The sequence below is a fragment of the Panthera uncia genome, chromosome E1 (assembly GCF_023721935.1).
Source record: "Panthera uncia isolate 11264 chromosome E1, Puncia_PCG_1.0, whole genome shotgun sequence".
In the NCBI taxonomy this organism is placed as follows: domain Eukaryota; kingdom Metazoa; phylum Chordata; class Mammalia; order Carnivora; family Felidae; genus Panthera; species Panthera uncia.
The window spans coordinates 55796224-55818114 of NC_064814.1; the positions used below are offsets into that span (position 1 = coordinate 55796224).

The following is a 21891-nucleotide window of genomic DNA, read 5'->3' on the forward strand; positions in this document are numbered from 1 at the left end:
TTCTGGTCCAACAAAGATAACCAAAAGTCATGCCTTAAAGGGAAGAAATTGGGGAGTGGAGGGCAGGGTAGACGAGGTGGCTATGATGGTCTCAGCCAGCAAGGTTGGGCCCAGGGAGAAGTCAAGTGCACCAGCCTAGAGGGCTGGGGAGAACACGATGGGTACGGGGGAAGGGGGGTGCCAAGCGCTAGCAGGACACATGAGGAAGCTGGGGTGCCTGTGTTGGGGACCCCCCCCCCCTGCCGCCCCGCTATCAGGGCTGAGGGTTTCTTATAGGCCAGGCAGATCATTGGTCAAAACCCTGAGACCGGCAGGAATTCTGAAGTCAGAACCCATCGATTGAGGAGTTGGCAGGAGCAGTTATTTGAGGGTGATGATGCATCTGGCTGACCGTCTGGTTCTTTCGCGGGAGCTGCTCGCTACAGCCACGTCGCCTCTTAGAGGCGTTCAGAGGCGTCCTTAACTGGCCGTTAGGGGTCGCTTCCAGTTCGCATCTGGGAAACTTTTCGGTCGTGACGTCGTGGGTCGTCTGGTGGCATTGCCTATAATTGAGTGATGCATATGTAGAGACTTGAGCCACTCTTTTGGCGCAGCTGGCCGGTTAGCTCAGTTGGTTAGAGCGTGGTGCTAATAACGCCAAGGTCGCGGGTTCGATCCCCGTACGGGCCACAGCGGTCTTTTTATCTTTTTTTTTTTTTTTTTTTTTTTCTTCTCCCCTTGCCCATCCCTCCTCCCCTCCGCACACCTGCTGTTTACAACCCACAAGTTTCTGCGCGGAACCGATGACTTTTGATCGCAGACGACATGGCACCCACCGCCTCTCAAATCGCTAGCACACTGCCAGGCTTGGAAGGGAGGTCCCCGGGCGGAGGGAGCCTTCCCCGGGAGGCGGTGGGGGACAGGGTCAGGTCCCGGCGGAGGAGCCCAGGGAGGCGGGGCGCGGCGGCTCCAAGTTCCCTGCTGGTGCTGTATCCGCGCTCTCTCGGCTCCGGAACCCCAAAGTTGCTCGGGGCCGTGTCTGCAGGGTTTGTGAACTGAGAAAGGCTAGCACGAGGACTTCCCTCAGACGGTGTAGTCGTGGCCGAGTGGTTAAGGCGATGGACTAGAAATCCATTGGGGTCTCCCCGCGCAGGTTCGAATCCTGCCGACTACGCACGCTTTTGCTTCTCCGACGTTCTGGCCGCGTCCCTCTGTGTCCAAGGTCAGAGACCGATCCCGCAGGATCTGGATGTCAGCGATCCTACACTCCCGGGGGTACCCCGAGCCAGCACTTCTGCCTAGGGTTCATATGTTTGTTTTATTCCTTTCGACCCTGTGGGCATCCCACGGCGAGAGGGCGATGCCGAATCCCGCCGCTCTGCGGAAACTAGTTTTAGAAAAGTCTGAAGGTGCCGCGGCCGCGCTCCGAGCACTCTATTCCTGTAGTGCAGCTTCGGAAGGAAGCTGGGTGTCTTTGGCGCCGTGGCTTAGTTGGTTAAAGCGCCTGTCTAGTAAACAGGAGATCCTGGGTTCGAATCCCAGCGGTGCCTTTATTTCAGCCCTAGCGGAGGTTTTTAACGTTTTGTCGCTAAATCCATATTCTTTAATGGGTGTATCGGGTGCTTTTTACACCAGGGGAGCAAGGGCTCCAGTTCCGCCCTCGGAGCACCCAGACTTCCCGCTGAAACGACTTGCCACTCCCGGGACACCACCGCTCCAAAAGCTCGCCCCTCCGACCCGGCCTACGTCTTCCTTTGAGCAGCTGCTGTGGCACCGGCTGTGCGGGTGGGCTAGCCTCGAACCCCGCGAGAGGAGCCCCCACCCCCACCCCCGCCCAGTCTCTACCCCAGGACGCCCCGGGGCGCCTGAGCCGCCTTGTTTGGTGTGGTTCTTCGTTGTATTTTGGGGGGTTGGGGCCTCAAAATTACATATGTACATATGTATTTTTAATACTTTTTTTCATTAGAAAGAATTTGGGGAGGGTGCATATTGTATATACTGCTCTTTCACGCACAGTTACCTTCATTGGTCTATATTAGCGGAAAGTCAGGGTTAGGAGTTAGCAGAGAAACCGTGCCATCCGCTTTGCTCCAAGAGGGTGCTGACGGGCTGGCACCACGAATGCGGGCAGGGTGAGAGCAGAAGAGCGGTCTTTGCGGGGGAGGGGGGGGGGGCTCCACAAGGTCAAGCGCGGAAGCCCTGGGGGCGCACTTCTGGAACCCTGAAGCCGACCTCGAAAGGCTGTGGATGGAGGAGGCAGGAAGTAGGCGGTTGGCAGGGCCTAAACCTTCCTGGAAGACAGGCAGAAAGATCTCGATACATTGATACAAGCCTTTGGCTCCCGAACCATTCTAAAATGTCTGAGCCGAAGTATGGTCTAGAAGGAATTGCTCTCTGGAGATGACAGGTCTCGATGCCGCACCACCCAAAGTTCGTGCTAAAACGTGGACTGCATTATGTGCGTCAAGGCACACCCCGTTTTCTCCAAGGGCTCGTGAGAAGGAAGAGGAAATCACAACCCAATGCGCTCAGGGCAGGGACAGGATGCTGTGACAACACGGAGAGAAGGAGCATCTCATGGGGACTAAGAGTAGAGAGTGATCAGGGGAGGCTTTCTGGAGGAGGTGAGCTAAGTCTTGAAGACCAGTGGAAATTTGCCACACGTTCTCTTAAACGACGAGTACTGTATATCAGCCAGTGTTCCAGGTGCTGGAAATACAGCAGGGAACAATAAACACAACGAAAGTGTTTTAAATATTAAATTAGACAATACACTAGATAGATGCTACATAAAAGAATAACACAAGGGATCAGAGTGTGTGTGTGTGTGTGTGTGTGTGTGTGTGTGTGTGTGTGTGTGTGTTGGGAGGGCGGAGATGGTTAGTGATAGAAATGTCAAAGGCTTGCACCAGGGCAGTTGTAGAAGACACGGAAAGGAGGGGTTAAATGCAAGGCATGTTTATGGTCGATAAATGGTCAGATGGACTCAGTAAATGGTCGGATGTAGAGTCTGAAAAGAGGCAGATATTCAGGATGGAGCCGCAGATCTTTAGCACTTTAGCGAAGTGCTGGGGGCAGAGGTGCAAACAACTCCAATTCACCAAGAATATTTTTTCGCTCTTTCCCACCCAGTCTTTTTCAAGCAACTGTGACTACCCGAAGCCGCAGCTTAGAACTCCATTTCTCCGGGCAAAGCTTTGGCTCCTGTGAAAATCTAAAACACAGCAAATTCAACAGTAATCAGTTTATGCCTCAGTTCTTGGATCCTAAAAGTGGGGTCCACGGGTGGGGCTTCAGGGAGTGGGTGAACTCTCTGATGTTGTATGCGTTTTTCTAGGGAAAAGGACCATGTTCTTTGAGGGATGTAGGGCTCGGCCTCTGCGTAGATTAGGTGCCTGAGACCAGGTGAGAGTGGTAACTAGAGACCTGGGGAAAAGCTGGCGCCCAAGAGGAGGAGAGAGACATGACGAAAGGGTAAAGGGGAGGCAGATGCCAGAAGACCAGCCCCGAGCGCTTCATCCACTTGAAAAGGCCTGGGACGCTGACGGGACAGGATGGGCTGCTCTCTGCTCCCCTTCCCCGTCGCCTGGCCAGGGACACTGGGAAAAGAAAAAAGCCAAGTGGTGAACTGAGGTCTCCTCACCAAAGTGCCTGTGGGCGGGGCATGAGGAAGGGCCTGGCCCCACAAATCACAGGACTGGGCGATGGAACAAAATGGTTCAGCCCAGAGATGCTCCCAGATCCCGGCTGGAAGAGCAGGGAAGGCAGAGCAGGTGGCGGGCAGCAGACTCCACCAGCTCCTGCGGGGACTCCAGGCAGCCCCCAGGTGAGAGCATGGTGAGTGTAGTTAGAGCTTAGAGACCCTGAGAGGGGATAGCATCCGGGGAGACCCTGCGAGGCCCCAAGGCCGGGTGTGCTGGCCTTAGACCACACTCCTGCCGACGTTTGCCTCCGAGCACCTTTCTGGGGGTCTTAGACGGCAGGTAGAAGGGTCACCTTCCCGGCCATCCTAGGAGGTAAGCGGACAGCGGAGGGTAGACGGGAGGGTAGGGGGAGCCTGACTGTGCAGGTGGGAAATCCTGGAGGCAGTGCTGGTGGGACTGTTGGACGGCAGGGACGGCCCTGGTCGTCAGACCTGGCGCCTCGCCCCCAATCACGCAGGTTGGAAAGCCTGTCCCCTACCCCGCCCCGCCAGCCATTCATCTCAATGACTCCTCCTCCGTGGGTCTTCTTGGCCCCGGGAATTATTCCCTTGCCTGGGCACCTACCCTGCTCGTCGCTTCAGGAGGATGGACAGGTGCAGGGACAGATAGAGGAGCAGATGTCCACCTAGGAATCTCAGGGCTCATTCATTGTCCCCAACCAGGCATCTCCACCGCCTATCTTTAAAGCTCTGCGCCAGAGGACTGGGTCCGAGGACGCCGGGAGCAGGCGGCAAGAGTTGAGCCCCCAGGTTATGGAGTGGCACCGAGACAATGACCACAGGGAAGCGGAAACTCGGGTGCTCAAGGTAGTCCCGGAGAGCTGCGCGGCGGTGGGGGGAGGCCGAGACCACTCCCTCCTACTTCCCCGACGTTATTTCCTGGGAGGAGTCGGCGTTCGCTGGCGGGAGCGGTGGTTCCCGGACCCGGCTCGCGAGTCCGCGGTACCGGGCGGGTGGTCCCTGCGGGCGCGCCGGGGCCGCTCCCCCGCCGTGAGCCGTGGCCCTAGGACCGCGGCGAGCCTGGTACGACCTCTAAAGGCGTCCGCGAGCGCACTTACGCGTCGGCTCGTTGGTCTAGGGGTATGATTCTCGCTTCGGGTGCGAGAGGTCCCGGGTTCAAATCCCGGACGAGCCCGGCTTCGGTTTTGGCGCGAAAAGCGAGTGCCGCCGGGGCCTGGCGAGCGGGAACGGCGGGTCTGCGACCCCGCCAAGCGAGCGGAGAGCCTGGAACAGGTGCGCTGGGAGCTCTTTTGTTCTGTTCGCACACCCGGCGGCCGTGGGGAGCTCGCGGGGCACAGCCGGTCCAGGCCGGGGAGCGCAGGGCCGCGTGCGGACCTGGGCCAGCCCCGCTCATTCCTGCGCGGTGCCGAGACTGGCGCGGCGGCTGGGGTCGTGCGTGACGTGGGGTGGACCCGCGTGGGGGCGGAACCTGTCGGGAGTCGGGTCTCCGCGGCCTCGCAGGCGGTCGGCTTCCCGAGTCGCTCAGTCGCCGTCAGGAGCTCTCGCAGGTTTGTCCCAGCGGCCGGAGGGAGCGAAGCCCCGGCCCAGGGCGCGCTGGGCACCAGATCCTCGAGTCGCAGAGCATGCTCTTCAGCTCCTTCCTCGTTAGTATAGTGGTGAGTATCCCCGCCTGTCACGCGGGAGACCGGGGTTCGATTCCCCGACGGGGAGAGGCGTGTCGCCTTTTGCCCTTTTCTCCCTATAACAAATCCCACTTGCAACCAAGCAACCGTCCTGGGCTGTGGGGTGATTTTTCTTTTTTTTTTCTTTTTTTTTTTTTTTTAATAAGAGGAAGGAAAGGGAAGGAAGAAGGTAAAAGATAGTGGGTCCTCACTCGTTCTAAAAGCTCGGCGCGCAGCCCTCTGTGGTGGCCAGAGGATCCCGGCAGACCCCTGATCCCGGAGAGGGCGGCGAAAAGTTCAAAAATTGAAGGCCATTGCGTTGGCCGGGAATCGAACCCGGGTCAACTGCTTGGAAGGCAGCTATGCTCACCACTATACCACCAACGCCCGCTGGCCGACCTTGCTCCCGATGCTAGAACTTCCGAACGTGCGCAGGCGCAGGGCCTGCGAGAAGCCCCCTCCGAGCTCGAGCGCAGGACGCACGTCAACGAAGCCGCGACCGAGGCGGCAGGTGACACGCAGCCTACAGATGAGAAACCGAAGTTCAGAGGACCTATGTGAAGGGGCTCTCGGAGTCACTGGGAGAGCCTCGGTTATATCTAAGATTTGTCTGGGGGGCCAGGACTGCCGCGACACCGCGTTGGCTTTGTCACCCCCAGAAACAAGTCCCAAACGCACAGATCGCTTCTCTGTTGGGCGAACCCCATGTGTCGCAAGGGTGAAGAAGTGAGCCTTGCGCCAAGCGCGCCTGAGCACATCTACCCACAGTAGGAGCTTTGATTCCCGGCTCTCGAAAGGACGCGGACAGAACCTTCGGGGCCGGCCCTGAGGCTGTGGCTCCGCCCCTTATCGCTGACGATCGATCTGTTCACGAGATCCGTGCAGCCCCCGGCTCAGGGAGGCCTCGTGGCGCAACGGTAGCGCGTCTGACTCCAGATCAGAAGGTTGCGTGTTCAAATCACGTCGGGGTCACGAAAGCTTGCAATTTTAGATATATGTTGATATTTTTCGGAGAAAGAAAGGGGGGAAAAAAAGGTTTGTTTCTACGTATGAAAAAAATACAAACCTCAGCGTTCCTGTGATTTTGCTTTTCCCAAAGCGTATGGATTTTCTCCTAAAATACAAATGTTGGAACGTCTATTGCAGCTTTCCGGTAGTGATCCTTTTAATCTCAGATATCTTAGGTATCCCAACACAAACTGTTCACGGGGAGCTGCTAGTTCTTGTTCAGAAAAATGTACTTGGAACAATAAAGATTCTTTATTGGAAGGGATGTAGCAAGAATTGATAATTATTATAAGTAACAATTAATGAATTAAAGAGATGTTTTCCAGGGGCGCCTGGGTGGCTTAGTCGGTTGGGCCTGCGACTTGAGCTCAGGTCATGATCTCCTGGTTTGTGAGTTGGAGCCCCGCTAGGGAATCTGTGCTGACAGCTCAGAGCCTGAATCCTGCTTCAGATTCTGTCTGCCCCTCCCCTGCTCACGCTCTGTCTCTCTCTGTCTCTCAATAATAAACATTAAAAAAAAAGAGAGAGGTGTTCTCCAGACTTCTCAATGGTGACTAGAAGCTTGGAGCCGCCTGCATTTTTGCTGCTTCTGGTCTATTGGGGGACCAAAGAAATACAGGCCAGCCACTCTATAAGCCTTGTCTTTCCCAGCAGGCAATTCTTCCTGGACATCTCTTTCCTTAACCGTGTGTTTGTTTGAAAGTACCAGACCTGGGCTGGGCCAGCTCTGCACCCCGCACAGGGCAGACACCTGCACGATGTTTGGCCCTCCCTGTCTGCTCCACTCCCTGTCTGCTCTCCCGGTTCAGTGAACTGCTTTTAATTCGTAAAGAACATCTTGCTCTCATCCACTGGGGCCAGGTGATGCCTTAGTCGTAATGATAGCTGACACTGAGGGCTTGCTGTGGGCCAGCCACGGAGCCAAGCACTTTAGAGACCTTTCCTCAATTAATCCTGATAGCCAGCTTGCAAGGCTGTATAACCATGCCCACCTTAGAGCTGACACTCAGCAGGATTGAACCGTTTGCCAAGAACACAGATTGCAAGTGGTGGGCTCAGAGGCAAACGCGTAATGCCCAAGCCCACAGGCTTTCTCCTGCATGGTGTTCCCTAAGAGCCCCCCTGAGGAGTGACCAGGTAAGCTTAGTGGCCCCAGGGGAAGGGAGGATGACCTCGGAGTGTGGTTTATGGTGCAGAAGAGCCCTGGGATTAGGGATGGGATGTTTGTAGTCTAGAGACCAAATCCAGTCCACAGACATGTTTGGTGACTGATTTGCCAACATTGACAGCTCAGTCAATTTCACACGTAAATCTAGATTCCTAGCTTCTCTTGAAAATTCAAAAGATCCGTCCACACCTGGGGGCTACGCTTTCACATAGTAACAATCCACTAGAGCCGAGTCTTGCCTCGTGTTTCAGACATGCCTTCCCCCTTTGACACACTCCCCATCACAGAAGCTGAGGTCAATCATACACCAACCTAGGGATGATCCAAAAAACCTGGGGTTCGGAAAAAGCCTGGATTTTTGGCAGAAACAGGACAGTGAGTTCCCACGCTGACCCCTTTTGCTTTAGATACATAGCACCGATAGATAAAATATAAAATATAGAGAACTAAAAGGCCATAGAAAGGCTTACAAATGAACAATTCAGTAGTCCAAATGCAAAACCTTGAACTGGCCTGATGAAATGGGATCCTGACTGGGGACAGAGAGGGAAGCCAGAGCCTCAGCGCTATCCTTGTATCAGAAAAGGAGGCTGTAAAACAAACCACCAGCTCCCTGCCTGGAACCACAGGCCCAAAAGGGCAGGAGGACTCAGATGTGGCTCAAGACCAGAAACATGTCCAACTTTCCCTCTCCCCCATGATTGCATTTGAGATACCCTCAATATCACAGTGAGGCAGGAGCCCCCAGATAGCATGATAAGAACTGATTTTTTGACTGGGAGCGAGGAGGTAACAACAATGGCCAGATTGTAGGTCAGGGAGCAATGTGTGACATGAAGAGAGAGAGAGAAAACAACAAAATGAAACACTCTTCTGGCCCAGACGACATTACAAACCCAAATCCCAAAACGTATGAAGAAGCATAAGTGGAACAGAGACAATAATTGGAAGATATGAAAATAAGTCTATGGGGCAGTCCGGCAGAGAATTTAAAGTAAGTGTGACTGGGATATGTAAAAAGATAAATAACAAAATCAAATCATGAGACAAAAAGACAAAGATTCAATAAAGTCATATGGATAGGCAACTGACCAATTAGAAATCTCACACATGGATGACAGATGTAATAAAAGAAATCTAGGTAGGGGTGCCTGGCTGGCTCAGTCGGTTAAGCCTCCGACTCTAGGTTTCAGCTCAGGTCATGATCTCATGGTTTCCTGAGTTCAAGGTCCACATTGGGCTCTGCACTGACAGTGCAGAGCCTGCTTGGAATTCTCTCTCTCCCTCTCTCTCTGCCCCTCCCCTACTCACACTGTCTCTGTCTCTCTTAAAATAAATAAACTTAAAAAAAAAGTCTATCTTACATCTTAAACTGGGAACAGTCTGAGAGAGATTTAGCTATTAAAAAAAAATAGAACTCAAGAATTTACCCAAAACACAGCACAGAACAGAGGGACGAGAAATTTCAAAAGCATGAAAAAACAAGCTAACTGATGTGGAAGATAGATTTAGAAGCTCTGATTACCTCCAGAGGAGTTTCAGAAAAAAGACAATAGAAAATAGTAAAGAAACAGTATACATAGACTTAATTATTACATTTTTGCACTGAAGCTTCACCTGGTTGCCTTTTATTTCACACACACACACACACACACACACACACACACACACATCAGAAGCAAACAGGGAAAAATTGGTTAAGATTGAAATAATTGAATAGTAGTTATGCAATTGCTTTAAAAAGTATTCCTGTGGGAATGCAAGCTGGTGCAGTCACTCTGGAAAACAGTATGGAGTTTCCTCAAAAAACTAAAAACAGAACTACCCTACGACCCAGCAATAGCACCGCTAGGCATTTATCCACGGGATACAGGTGTGCTGTTTCGAAGGGACACATGCACCCCCGTGTTTATAGCAGCACTATCGACAATAGCCAAGGTATGGAAAGAGCTCAAATGTCCATCGCTGGATGAATGTATAAAGAAGATGTGGTATATATATACAATGGAGTATTACCCGGCAATCAAAAAGAAGGAAATCTTGCCATTTGCAACTACATGGATGGAACTGGAGGGTATTACGCTACGTGAAATAAGTCAGAGAAAGACAAAAATCATATGACTTCATTCATATGAGAACTTTAAGAGACAAAACAGATGAACATAAGGGAAGGGAAACAAAAATAATATAAAAAACAAGGAGGGGGACAAAACAGAAGAGACTCATAAATATGGAGAACAAACTGAGGGTTACTGGAGGGTGTGGGAGCGAGGATGCGCTAAATGGGGGAGGGGCATTAAGGAATCTACTCCTGAAATCATTGTTGCACCATATGCTAATTAATTTGGATGTAAATTTTAAAAAATAAAAAATTAAATTAAAAAAATAAAATAAGATAAAATCATAGCAGATAGCATGCAAAATAAAAGCTCATTTAAAGATCAGTTTTAGGGTTATCTGGGTGGCTCAGTTGGTTGGGCGTCCAACTTTGGGTCCGGTCATGGTCTCACAGCTTGTGCATTCAAGCCCTGCATCCAGCTTTGCGCTGACTCTGTGGAGACAGCTTAGGATTTGCTCTCTCCCTCTGTCTCTGCCCCTCCCCTTTTCTCTCTCTCTCTCTCTCTCTCTCTCTCTCCCCCTCAAAAATAAACATTAAAAAATAATAATAAAGATCAATTTTACTTCTTGATGTGAAAAAAAAAAGTATTCCTGGTATTTGAAGTATTTTGTAATCTTTTTTTTCCATATTTTTTTTGGTGGTAAAATACACTTACCATAAAATTTACCATCTTAACCATTTAAATGTGTACAACTCAGAGGGTTGTAGTATGGTTACACAGTTGTTCACCAATCACCACGATGTGATTACGGAATGTTTCCTTTTTTTATTATTTTTCATTTTTTTAAGTCTATTTGAGAGAAAGAAAGCACAAGTTGGGGAGGGGCAGAGAGAGAGGGTAGTGGAGAGAGAGAATCCCAAGCAGGCTCTGTATGGTTGGTGGAGAGCCCGATGTGGGGCTCAAACTCTCGAACTGTGAAATCTTGAGCCTAAGTACCCCACTTAACTGACTGAGCCACACAGGCACCCCCAGAACATTTTCATCACTCTGCAAAGAAACGCCTGTAGCCATTGGCCATCCCTCCCCATTTCCCCCGCCCCCTTGGGAGTATTGGCCAGGCCCCCCCCCCAAACCAGCCCCTTCCAGATCCTTCTGAGTCTACTCCTCATTCCTGAAAGAGGCTTATTGGTTGATACTGAGAATGTCAAAGAAATTGACATTTCTTTGGGAGATATTCCATTATGAGAAATACAAGGGACTAACATCTATGCATCCCGAGCATTATAGTATCCCAGCCATTCTGCCCTGAACACATCCTGTCCCTTTGGAACACGATCCAATCCTGCCCCTTCCCAGTCTTGGGAAAATACGCCCCAGCAAGGAGGTCACTGACAACTCCCCCTCACTGACCTCTCCAGAAGCTCTGGGGTAAACAACAGGGATTTTGTTCACTAACTTGAACAGGCAGCTGATGGTTGCCTAGCCGACAGAACAGATAGTTTTTGTTTTGTTTTGTGGTTTATGAATAATGCAAATCCCGGTCCTGTGCTGGCCCCGTCAAATATTCCTGAAAGGCCAAATATCTTCTGGCAAAATGTGCAAGTGGGAATTTAAAGACCGTGGAGGGACAGGGACACTGTATGGGATCGATCAGGCATATCCCACCCTTGCACTGCGTCTCCTGACACATTCTGGAAATATCTCCCTTCACTAGGTCATGAGGAATAAAGTAGACTGCAGGTGATAGAATTTTCACAAAGCTTTTCTTTTTTTTTTTTTTAATTTTTTTTTTCAACGTTTTTTATTTATTTTTGGGACAGAGAGAGACAGAGCATGAACGGGGGAGGGGCAGAGAGAGAGGGAGACACAGAATCGGAAATAGGCTCCAAGCCATCAGCCCAGAGCCTGACGCGGGGCTCGAACTCACGGACCGCGAGATCGTGACCTGGCTGAAGCCGGACGCTTAACCGACTGCGCCACCCAGGCGCCCCACCACAAAGCTTTTCATTAGCTAGTCTCTCTAGGCCAAGTACGTTGATGAAGTCACTACAGTTGAAGTGGACTCTCTCCCTGATCTCGGGAAGCGGGGTTAAGCTGACCCTAAGTAAAAACAATCCACCTCCAGAAGCAAAATTATTTTCTCACAAATGGCAGAGGGGTGCCCTTGGTTGCCAAATCTCTGGAGATACCTCATCACACACAGATCTCTGAACGTTTGTATTAATCATGGGCTCCCCAGAATGAAATTGCAAGCCACTGTGGCACACAGCTATTTCTACCCCCCACCCCTTGGTGTTTTCACTGTAGTGGCTACGAGAGATACTCACTTTACCAGGATCCTTTGCAGTAGTCATGTGACACAGTTTTGGCCAAGGAGAAATCTATTGGGTAAGTCTGGAAAGGCTTCTGCTTATCCTGATAAAAGGGGCGCAGACCATTGGCCGCCATCTTGCAATCATAAGGAACATGTGAAGAGAATCACAGAAAGGCAATCCAGATCTCTAACAAAACAGCTACGTACTTGCTGACTTCTTGCTATGCAGGAGAAAATAGATCCCTATTGTTTGTGCCATTGTTAACTGGGCCTTCTGTAACTTGCAGCCAAAAGCATTAGGAAATGATCGAGAAACCCATAAGCACTTCTTGGATTTACATTTGGCTGAATTATATGAAACTGGTGTTTTTGTAGGTCAAATGATTGACTCTCAACAGTTTCACGTCACTTATTCAAACTCTATGACTAAGAACCCTTGAGGCTGGGTCTGTAGATGTGTGTCCGTGAGTATTCTTTTGACCCCAAATAACCAAACCCTCAAGTCAATGCATTAGGGAAAGTGCAGAATAGGCGTCCAGAGGCTCAGCAACATCATCAAAGTCTTGGGTTCTTCCCAGGCCTCTCTTCTGCCTTCTACGAGGTCAAGCTTCATTCTCAGGCTGCTTCCTTCAGGAGTACCACCAGCAGCAAGGTGTGTTTTGTGGAGAAAAGGAGTTCTGTCCAGCATTCTGGACAAGAATCCTAAAAGTCCCATAACTGGCTCACTTGGGTCACACGCTTATCCCCCGAACCATGACCATGATTCTGGTCGTGGTGTAAATCGATCAGCATCCAATCCTGGATTTGCGATGGTGCCAGCTTCCCTCTCGGATCCACAATATTCTAGGTGCTTTCTGGAAGTGGAAATGGCTAGGAGAATGGACACTGGCTAGATGACCACGTTGTCCACAAGAGGTCTCCGCCAAGTTGGAGATTAGGAGTTGGCAGGAACAGAAACCACTAGAGTGGAATCCGTAGACACTTGGTTGTTTCCATACCTGGGCTATTATAAATAATGTTCAGTGAACATGGGAACACAGATATTTTTTTGAATTTCGCCTTCCTTTTCTTTGGATAAATACTCAGAGGTAGAATTGCCAGGCCCTACGGTAGTCCTATCTTTAAGTTTTTGATGACTCCGTGCTGTTTTCCACAGTGGCTGCACCAGTTTACATGCCTACCAACCGTGCACAAGGGCTCCCTTTTCTCACATCCTCACCAGTGCTTGTTACTTCCCATCTTTTGGATGACCATTCGAACAGGTGTGAAGCTATGTCTCATTGTGGTTTTGATTTGCATTTCCTTGATGATTAATGATGTCAAGCATCTTTCTCGTCTTTCTTGGCCATCCATATGTCTTCTTTGGAGAAACGTCTATTCTGATCTTCAGCCCGTTTTTATTTTTTATTTTTTTAAATTTTTTTAAACGTTTATTTATTTTTGAGACAGAGAGAGACAGAGCATGAACGGAGCATGAACGGGGGAGGGTCAGAGAGAGGGAGACACAGAATCTGAAACAGGCTCCAGGCTCTGAGCTGTCAGCACAGAGCCCGACGTGGGGCTCGAACTCACGGACCGCGAGATCGTGACCTGAGCCGAAGTCGGCCGCTCAACCGACTGAGCCACCCAGGCGCCCCATTCAGCCCGTTTTTAAATCAGCTTGTTTTTTGCTGTTAAAAAGTTGCGTGAGTTCATTAGGTATTGGGGGTATCCGCCCCTTACCAGGTATACGCTTTGTAAATATTTTTTCCCATTCACCACCTTGCCTTTTCGTTTGTCGACGGTTTCCTTTGCAGAGGCCTTCAGTTTGCTGAAGTCACGCTTGTTTGTTTTTGCTCTTGCTTTTGACTGTGTTGTCAGAGTTAAAAAAAATAATAATAATTATTGCCAAGACCTATGTCAAGAAACCTACAGCCTGTGTTTTCTTATAGGAGTCTTATGGTTTCAGGTCTTACGTTCCAGTCTTTAATTAATCACTTTTCAGTTCATTTTTGTGTCTAGTGTAAGAAAGTGATCCAGTTTCGTTCTTTTGCTTGTATACCTGTCCAGTTTCCCCAGCACCATTTATTGAGACCGCCCTTTCCCCGTTGTGTATTCTTGGCAACTTTTTCATAAATTAATTAACCATATATGTGTGAGTTTATTGCTGGGCTCTCTGCTCAGTCCCATTGATCTATGTGGCGGTGTTTATGCCAATACCTCGCTGTGTGAATTACTGTAGCTTTGTAATACAGCCTGAAATCTGGGAGCGTGATGTCTGTCCTGTCACTAGCTTTGTTCTCTCTCCATTGCTTTGGCTAGTTGGATTCTTTGGCAGTTCCATACAAATTTGATACTGTTTTGGTTTTTTTTTTTTTTTCTGCTTCTGTAGAATATGTAACTGGAATTTTGATGGAGGTTGCATGGAATCTGTAGATTGTAGAGGGGGGAACAAGGGAGTTTGCTTCACAAACGGCGCTGGCATAATGAACTCCCCGTGTGTCCGAAACAAAGACCCTGGTCCCTACATACAGAAGGATACATCCCAGATACATTAAAATTTTAAATTAAAGGAAAAGATACGAGATCTTTTGACTCCCGGACAAGGTAAACTTTGCTCAGCCAGAACCCCAGCGATATTCCGCCCCTAACTTTGGGCGCCACCCGCTACGTCACGCGGTGTCCAGCCAATGAGAATTGGGCATGGACAGCGCGCTCAGCCAATGGGGCCACGGCGGGAGATTTGAAAGGGCCTCAGCGGGGGGAGGGCCTGGCAGGTTCAGTCGTTTGCCCGGGGCCCGGAAGGTGGCCGTGCTCGGGCTCCAGGTGAGCCGGCTCCCTTTCGCGGATCTTGCGCTGGGAGAGGCCAGGCGATCGGGCAGGTCGGGGGTCCGTTGGGCGGGCCCGCGCGCACCCGTGGGGCTGCTGGGAGCTCCAGGGTAGAGGGAGGGTCCCGAACTGGCGGTGCGCAGGGAGAGGGCGGGGGCGGCGAGACCGGCACCCCAGTGCGCCCCGATGAGCCAGCGAGCTGACCTGCTCCGTGTCACCGGCCCCAGGCCTGCGCTTCCGGCTAGATCGGTCCGATCCCTCCCTCTCTCGCTCCCCCTTTTTTTTCTGCTTCCTACAGCCCTGTTTCCCTCGTCTGCCCAGCTCTCCTCCCCCCTTTCCCTCCCAGGATGGCCCAGAAGGAGAACGCCTACCCCTGGCCCTACGGCCGGCAGACGGTAAGGGCTGTCCCACTTCCCCTCCCCCCACCCGCATGGAGAGTTCCTGCCTGGGGATTTGAGGTCCCGCGGGGGCCGGGGGCGGGGCGGAATCCTCCAAATCGCCCTCGGTTTTGCTCCGACGTCTGGGTCCCAAGAGTTTGGTAGCTGGAACCCGGTCCGGTCATTTGCAACTACATCCTATCAGGCGCTACCAACTTGAATCTGACCAGCCTGCGAGGACCCTCTACAGGGTTGAGCCTCCTTGTCACGTATAAATGCTATCTCGGCCGAGCAGACAGGTTCCGTGGTTCCCAAACCTTATCCCGAAATAATAGGCTAAGTAGGAAATAGACTCTGAACGGGTTTATGTAAGTTTAAAATTTGTTGCAACATTCAAGACCTCCAGGACCTCATCTAAGCCTTATTAGACTGAGCTTTTTAGGGAGAGTGAGGGTGCCTCTGCCGATCCTTGAATTGGGGGCATTTGTTACCTGCCCTCTACTGCCCGCTGGGATGGGAGCTGGTGTGAATGAGCGTGGGGTTGCAGATGGACCCGACTGTAGAGGTTGGACAGTTTCGTGCCTGAGAATGTGGTGTGGGCCAGGGCCGAAGAGGTGAAATGTTCGGTGTTGGGGTGACTGTGTCCTTTAAAAAAAAAAAAATTTTTTTTTTAATGTTTATTTTTGAGGAAGAGAGAGAGAGTGCGTGAGCAGGGGAGGGGGCAGAGAGAGAAAGAGAGAGAGAGAGACACACACAGAATCCGAAGCAGGCTTGAGGCTCGGAGCTGTCAGCACTGAGTCCAATGCAGGGCTCGAACTCAGGAACCGTGAGATCATGACCCGAGCTGAAGTCGGATGCTTAGCCGACAGAGCCATGGCGCCCCAAGTCCTTTGCTTCTTATCTCAGGCCACTTTAGGTTGCTTATTAAGAACCCATTTTATGGGCTCCCGGGTGGCTCAGTTGGTGGACCATCTGACTCTTCATTTCCGTTCAGGTCATGCTGTCACGGTTCGTGGGATCGAGCCCCACTTTGGGCTCTGCGCTGACAATGGAGAGCCTGATTGGGATTCTCTCTCTCCCTATCTCTCTGCCCCTCCCCTGCTCTCTCTCTCAAAATAAATAAGCATAAAAAAAAAGAACCTATTTTAATACAGAGCGATGAGCGGAGCTTTGGGAGTTTTGAGCAAAACTGTGGTCTCAGTGTTCCTCTTTGAACAGGTGGGTGGCTGGGTGACCCTCAGCAAGTACTGAAATGCTGCTGGTAGCACATTCCAAGCGGGTCCCTGGAACAAAGGCACCCTCAGAGCTCCCCCTGCTCCTTCTCAGACTCAGCCTGGCCTGAACACCCTGCCCCAGAGGGTCCTCCGGAAGGAGCCTGCCACCCCATCCGCGCTTGTCCTCATGAGCCGCTCCAACACCCAGCCCACAGGTAACCGGGACCCGGGAGAGGATTGAGCTGGGCGGACCAGGGTCTAGGGGGTGGGTGCGGGGATGAAGATATCAAAGGAGGGCCTCAACTCCCCTGTCGTTTGCTTAGCCGCCCCCGGCCAGAAGGTGGTAGAGAACAGCGGTGGGACCCCCAACTTCTCCATGTGAGTACCCAAGCCTTGGGGTGGCGGGGGAGGAGACAGGACAGCGAATAGGTAGGAAACGAGAGAGGTAGCCGCTCGGGGCAGGAGCGCCCGGTCCCTCCTCGACTCCCTCCAGAGGGAAACAGGGCTCAGGGAGTCCCCACCTCGGGGGACTGCCCGGCCGTCACTCGGCTGCCTTCCTCCCACCTCCAAGCAGGCGATCCTTCACCATCGATGACTTTGAGATTGGGCGTCCTCTGGGCAAAGGCAAGTTTGGCAACGTGTACCTGGCTCGGGAGAAGAAAAGCCATTTCATCGTGGCGCTCAAGGTCCTGTTCAAGTCTCAGATAGAAAAGGAGGGTGTGGAGCACCAGCTTCGCAGGGAGATCGAAATCCAGGCCCATCTGCAGTACGAGCCCCTGTGCACCGACCCAAGCCCCTCCCTGCTCCTCCCTCCCCTCCCCTTTCACCCCCCTCCCTCCCCCCCTCCCCATCCAGACTGCCTTTTCCGCTGCCACTTAGCGCCCCGGAGCTCCCACTCCCGAACGGGACCCCGGTTTGCCCCACGTGGCACTGTTGTCTTTCCCATTTCCTTCTGCCAGGATGCAACCTGAGTCCTCCCTTCCCTCCTCCAGGCATCCCAACATCTTGCGTCTCTACAACTATTTCTACGACCGCCGAAGGATCTACTTGATTCTGGAGTATGCCCCCCGGGGCGAGCTCTACAAGGAGCTGCAGAAGAGCCGCACTTTTGACGAGCAGCGAACAGCCACGGTCCGGGCGGGTGGGCGCCTGGGGCACTGGCAGGGGCCTGAGGCTAGGGGCCCGCTGCTTGTAGCTTGAGGTCCAGCCTTGTCTGACATCCTGTCATTGCCCCCCCACCCCTACCCCCCAGATCATGGAGGAGCTGGCAGACGCTCTGATGTACTGCCACGGGAAGAAGGTGATTCACAGAGACATAAAGCCAGAGAATCTGCTCTTGGGGCTCCAGGGAGAGCTGAAGATCGCCGACTTTGGCTGGTCTGTGCATGCCCCCTCCCTGAGGTATAGTGGGCCAGGAGCCCTGCCCTAGGGGTGAATGGCTGGGGCGGTCAAAATAATACCACTCCAGAGCTCCTTACCTAGACACATGTGGGTTTGTCCTCCTGTCCATAGAGACACAGCAATATCTTTCCAAGAATAGGTGACCCACAATTTTGTTGCCCAGATTTCCTGCTGAATATGTTGGGACCCTCTTGCCATGTTGCTGAGGATGTTCCCACATCATCTGTAATGGCTCCATAGTATCGCACGATAGAGATGGAACCTGATTTATTTCAGCAGGGCCATGCTTCCTGGACTTTTGACATGTCCCCAGTTCACCCCCAGTTTTTCCTTTACTTCTAAGATGAGCGTTGCCCTTAGATCTGATTATTTCCAGGTACATCCCCCTGTGTGCCATTCTACCTCTATTTTTTTCGTAATGTTTACTTATTTATTTTTGAGGTGTGGGGGGAGGGAGAGGCAGAGAGAGAGAGGGAGACACAGAGTCCGGAGCAGGCTCCAGGCTCCAGGCTCTGAGCTGTCAGCACAGAGCCTGACGCGGGGCTCGAACCCACGAACCGCGAGATCACGACCTGAGCCGAAGTCGGACGCTTAACCCTTAACCGACTGAGCCACCCAGGCGCCCCACTCTGGGTTGTACCTAGTCCTGCCCCCAGGGCCCCGTCAGAGTCTGGTTGAGACACCCCGCTGGCGCATGCTGGGGGTCGCTTGGCTGTCTGTCGAATGGCGGGGAAAAGAGAGGCCATCTTTATCTGGGGTCTCTTCCCCCTCCCCAATCCACCCAGGAGGAAGACGATGTGCGGCACCTTGGACTACCTGCCTCCAGAAATGATTGAAGGGCGCACGCACAACGAGAAAGTGGATCTGTGGTGCATCGGGGTCCTTTGCTATGAGCTGCTGGTGGGAAACCCGCCCTTCGAGAGCGCTTCACACAATGAGACCTATCGGCGCATCGTCAAGGTAGGAGGGTGGGCCCCGGTGCCTGGCGGGGGCTTCGCGCAGAGGCCAGGGGCCGGCAGGGGCTGGGCCCTAGGTCATTGTCCAAGTGAACTGGGTGGTCAGGGATAAACCTACGGGGGCCCTTCTTCCTCTCCTTCTCCAGGTAGACCTCAAGTTCCCCCCCTCCGTGCCCACGGGAGCCCAGGACCTCATCTCCAAGCTGCTCAAGCATAACCCCTCGGAACGGCTGCCCTTGGCCCAGGTCTCGGCCCACCCTTGGGTCCGGGCCCACTCTCGGAGGGTGCTGCCTCCCTCCGCCCTTCAGTCTGTCCCGTGACTTGTCCCTGTCATTCATTCGGTTGTGTCTGTCTGTATGCCTGTATCTGTGTATTTGGAAGGAGGGGTACCCGGCCTGTTCCTCTGTCTGTCTTCTACCTCCTTTTTATTTAATAAAGGCTGAAGCTTTTTATACAGAAGCATTTATATGGAAGCTTTTTATAGGGACGAGTTTAGACTTTCACAGGTAGAGACTGCTGTGGGGGGAGTTTCCCCTAGAGGGAGGGGATGGGGGCCAGGCAGGCACTGCACCGACGTCCCCAGCCAGCCAGCAGCCACCCCCGTCATTTCTTCCTCTGCTCTGGCCCCCAGGGCCTGGCCGCTGGGGCCTCAGATCCCCTCTGCTGCCCCTGAACATCACTTGCCTCTCCCCTCCTCCTCTTCTCTCAAATGCTGCCCCTCTAAGCCTTTCCTTCTGGTTCAGTCTCCACCAACCTAGGAGCAACTGAACGTTGCTGTCCCTTAGAAGTTGTCTTTGTTTTGCCGCTCAAATCTGGTACAGGAGGGATAAGGAAACGGACACACAGAGAGGCTACGTGGTCCACCGGAAGTCACAAGGGTCGTGATGGGAGAGCCCACTTTTAACGTCCGTATTCGTGAACGCCATGCTACAATGGTGTACTGATCCCTTTCCACAGCGCACACATTTATTTTCTGTGCATCTATAGATGCACAGAACTGGAACAGGAACTCAGTGCTTACTGCTACCATGTAGGTCTAGGGGGAAAAAAGGTTCTTTCTTTATCAGATTAAGGAAGGGTTTGGTTTTTTGGTCTCCCGAACAGGTGTTGACTTTCATCAAATGCTTTTTCTGCCTCTGTTGGTTATTTGCTCTTTTGATCAAGGCCAAGTATGTGAATAAATTTCCTTTTTTATACTTCGTGTAGTTAAAAAAAATTGTTTTTTTAAATCAGTGTTCTTGTTTCGGGGGCACCTGGGTGGCTCAGTCGGGTGAGTGGTCGACATTGGCTCAGGTCATGATCTCATGGTTTGTGAGTTCGAGCCCCGTGTCAGGCTCTTGGCTGTCAGTGCAGATACTGCTTTGGATCCTCTGTCTCTCTCTTGCTCTCTGCCCCTCCCCTGCTCTCTCTCTCTCTCTCTCTCTCAAAATTAAACATTTTGAAAAATAAATAAAATTATCGAATGATGTATAAGGCCTTTTTTTTTTAATTTCTAGTTTCTCTCCCTTTAAATTTTTTTAATGTTTATTTTTGAGAGAGAGAGAGAGAGAGAGAGAGAGCACGAGTGGGGGAGGGACAAAGAGAGAGAGGGAGACACAGAATCCAAAGCAGGCTCCACACACTGGGAGACTGTGACCTGAGCTGAAGTCAGACGCTTAACTGACTGAGCCACCCAGGCGCCCCTCTCCCTTTTCTTCTCTGCCAACCCCCCCCTTCCTACCGCCAGCGAAACCTGCCAGGTCCCAGCCCTGACTCACAAACGTGGCTCCTCTCACCCTAGTTCATCCCACCTCCTAGCTGTTCTGCCTGTTTCTATTCCCGGCGCGTTTTCCACATGGGAAGTTAGCATACTTGGAATAAAATCCAAACTCGTTCCTCAACAAGGTCATCTACCGATTTTCAACCCTGCCTACATGCCTTAGGATCACCTGGAGGGGCTTACAAAGAAAACAAAACCGCTCACACATCAGCCTAACAAACTCAGGTTGAAACGCCCTCGGTGGAGACCCAGACATCCATCTGTTTTACGAGTCTGAGTCGAGGGGTGCCTGGGCGGCTCAGTCGGGTAAGCATCCAACCCTCAATTTCGGTGCAGGAGATGACCTCACGTTTTCATGGGTTCCAGCCCCATGTTGGGCTCTGCACTGACCCTGCGTGGAGACTGCTTGGGATTCTCTCTCTCTCTCTCTCTCTCTCTCTCTCTCTCTCTTCCCCTGCCCCAGCTCCTGCTCTCACTGCCTCTTTCAGAATAAATAAACTAAAAAATCACCAAAAGCCCGAGTTGAAAACGACTCCAAGCTCATCTCCCAACTGCCCTCCCCCTTCCATCAGTCATTAATTGATTGATGGCCTCCTGGCTGTTCCTTGGGCATTGCCAAGTTTGTTTCCACCTCCAGGCCTTTGCCCTTGCTCTTGCCTCTGTCCAGAATGCCACCCCGCAGCCTCCTTTGAGTAACGGGAACAATCTGTGTCACGACCTTTGGTCAGTGACGTTTGCTTTTCCAAGAGGCACCCTCTCCTTATTCATGAAAATTCCACCTGTCCCCGCGAGAGCCGCCCCCTTATCCAAATGATGGGAGAATAGGGCAAGTCTATATCCCGCATAATGCTACATTCCACCCCTCGGCCCACTCCACAGACACCCTGCTTGACAAACCCTACAAAGAACACAAGGGCCTGGGTCCGGGGGTGTCCTGGGGGGCGACAGCTGTCCTAGGTGATGTTGTTTTAAGTAAAGCTATCCTTACGCCGACTCCAGCTGATCTTGGAACATTTGTTCTCTCTGGGCGCTTGCTGATCGATCACCTTACCTTTCCACTGAACAGACGACGACAGAAAAATGACAAGCCACCCCCCTCTTCTTTTGGCGGGGGAGGATCTGGTGTCTTCCTGGTCTGCATTTCTGTGGGTGGTGCGGGCACTGGCGAGACCAATAAGAAGTGATCCGCTCCCTTCACCGTGGGGGGAGCTCTATGGAGGAATGAGCTTTCGTTTCTGGCCAGCACCCCTGAGTTCTAGTTCTTTCTCCACTGTTTTTTAGTCATGTGACCTTGGCCGTGTTGTTCAATCTTTATGAGCATTTAAGATGGAAATAACAATCCTACCTTGCTTATAACAGTCTGTTCTCAAGTGCAGGCGTAACTAGATTTAAAAATCTAGCCTCGAGCGCATGGGTGGCTCAGTCAGTTAAGCACCGGGCTCTTGGTTTTGGTTGGGGTCACGATCTCACGGTTTGTGGGTTCGAGCCCTGCATGGGGCTCTGTGCTGACCGTGTGGAGCCT

The 21891-nt window shown here is 51.9% G+C and overlaps 1 protein-coding gene and 7 non-coding genes across 10 annotated transcripts; 7 read left to right on the top strand and 1 right to left on the bottom strand.

Moving 5' to 3' along the window:
* Window positions 1–595: 595 nt before the first annotated feature.
* Window positions 596–669, top strand: TRNAI-AAU (transfer RNA isoleucine (anticodon AAU)). Its single transcript has one exon. It is a non-coding gene; the product is annotated as a tRNA-Ile (tRNA).
* A 402-nt stretch (window positions 670–1071) lies between these two features.
* Window positions 1072–1153, top strand: TRNAS-AGA (transfer RNA serine (anticodon AGA)). Its single transcript has one exon. It is a non-coding gene; the product is annotated as a tRNA-Ser (tRNA).
* Window positions 1154–1455: 302 nt separating this feature from the next.
* On the top strand, window positions 1456–1529 carry TRNAT-AGU (transfer RNA threonine (anticodon AGU)). The gene has a single exon. It is a non-coding gene; the product is annotated as a tRNA-Thr (tRNA).
* Window positions 1530–4745: 3216 nt separating this feature from the next.
* Window positions 4746–4817, top strand: TRNAP-CGG (transfer RNA proline (anticodon CGG)). The gene has a single exon. It is a non-coding gene; the product is annotated as a tRNA-Pro (tRNA).
* A 464-nt stretch (window positions 4818–5281) lies between these two features.
* Window positions 5282–5353, top strand: TRNAD-GUC (transfer RNA aspartic acid (anticodon GUC)). Its single transcript has one exon. It is a non-coding gene; the product is annotated as a tRNA-Asp (tRNA).
* A 266-nt stretch (window positions 5354–5619) lies between these two features.
* On the bottom strand, window positions 5620–5691 carry TRNAG-UCC (transfer RNA glycine (anticodon UCC)). The gene has a single exon. It is a non-coding gene; the product is annotated as a tRNA-Gly (tRNA).
* Window positions 5692–6204: 513 nt separating this feature from the next.
* TRNAW-CCA (transfer RNA tryptophan (anticodon CCA)) lies at window positions 6205–6276 on the top strand. Its single transcript has one exon. It is a non-coding gene; the product is annotated as a tRNA-Trp (tRNA).
* An 8277-nt stretch (window positions 6277–14553) lies between these two features.
* On the top strand, window positions 14554–19069 carry AURKB (aurora kinase B). Of its 3 annotated transcripts, none has more exons than XM_049636990.1 (9): window positions 14554–14659; window positions 14961–15057; window positions 16366–16468; window positions 16577–16631; window positions 16825–17019; window positions 17246–17384; window positions 17506–17654; window positions 18440–18614; window positions 18757–19069. In XM_049636990.1, exons 2-9 carry the CDS (start codon window positions 15010–15012, stop codon window positions 18928–18930), a joined length of 1038 nt encoding a protein of 345 aa, XP_049492947.1. In that variant the 5' UTR covers window positions 14554–14659; window positions 14961–15009; the 3' UTR covers window positions 18931–19069. The 3 variants fall into 3 exon arrangements, with proteins under 3 accessions (XP_049492947.1, XP_049492948.1, XP_049492949.1); XM_049636991.1 differs by having other exon boundaries at window positions 16828–17019; XM_049636992.1 differs by lacking the exons at window positions 14554–14659; window positions 14961–15057; window positions 16366–16468; window positions 16577–16631 and having other exon boundaries at window positions 16932–17019; window positions 17246–17394.
* Window positions 19070–21891: the final 2822 nt, after the last annotated feature.

Coding starts and splice junctions, on each gene's coding strand:
- AURKB (XM_049636990.1), top strand. CDS start 15,010: ATGGCCCAGAAGGAGAACGCCTACCCCTGGCCCTACGGCCGGCAGACG. Junction 15,058..16,365: donor GGCCCTACGGCCGGCAGACG/GTAAGGGCTGTC, acceptor GCTCCTTCTCAG/ACTCAGCCTGGCCTGAACAC. Junction 17,655..18,439: donor GTGCATGCCCCCTCCCTGAG/GTATAGTGGGCC, acceptor CAATCCACCCAG/GAGGAAGACGATGTGCGGCA.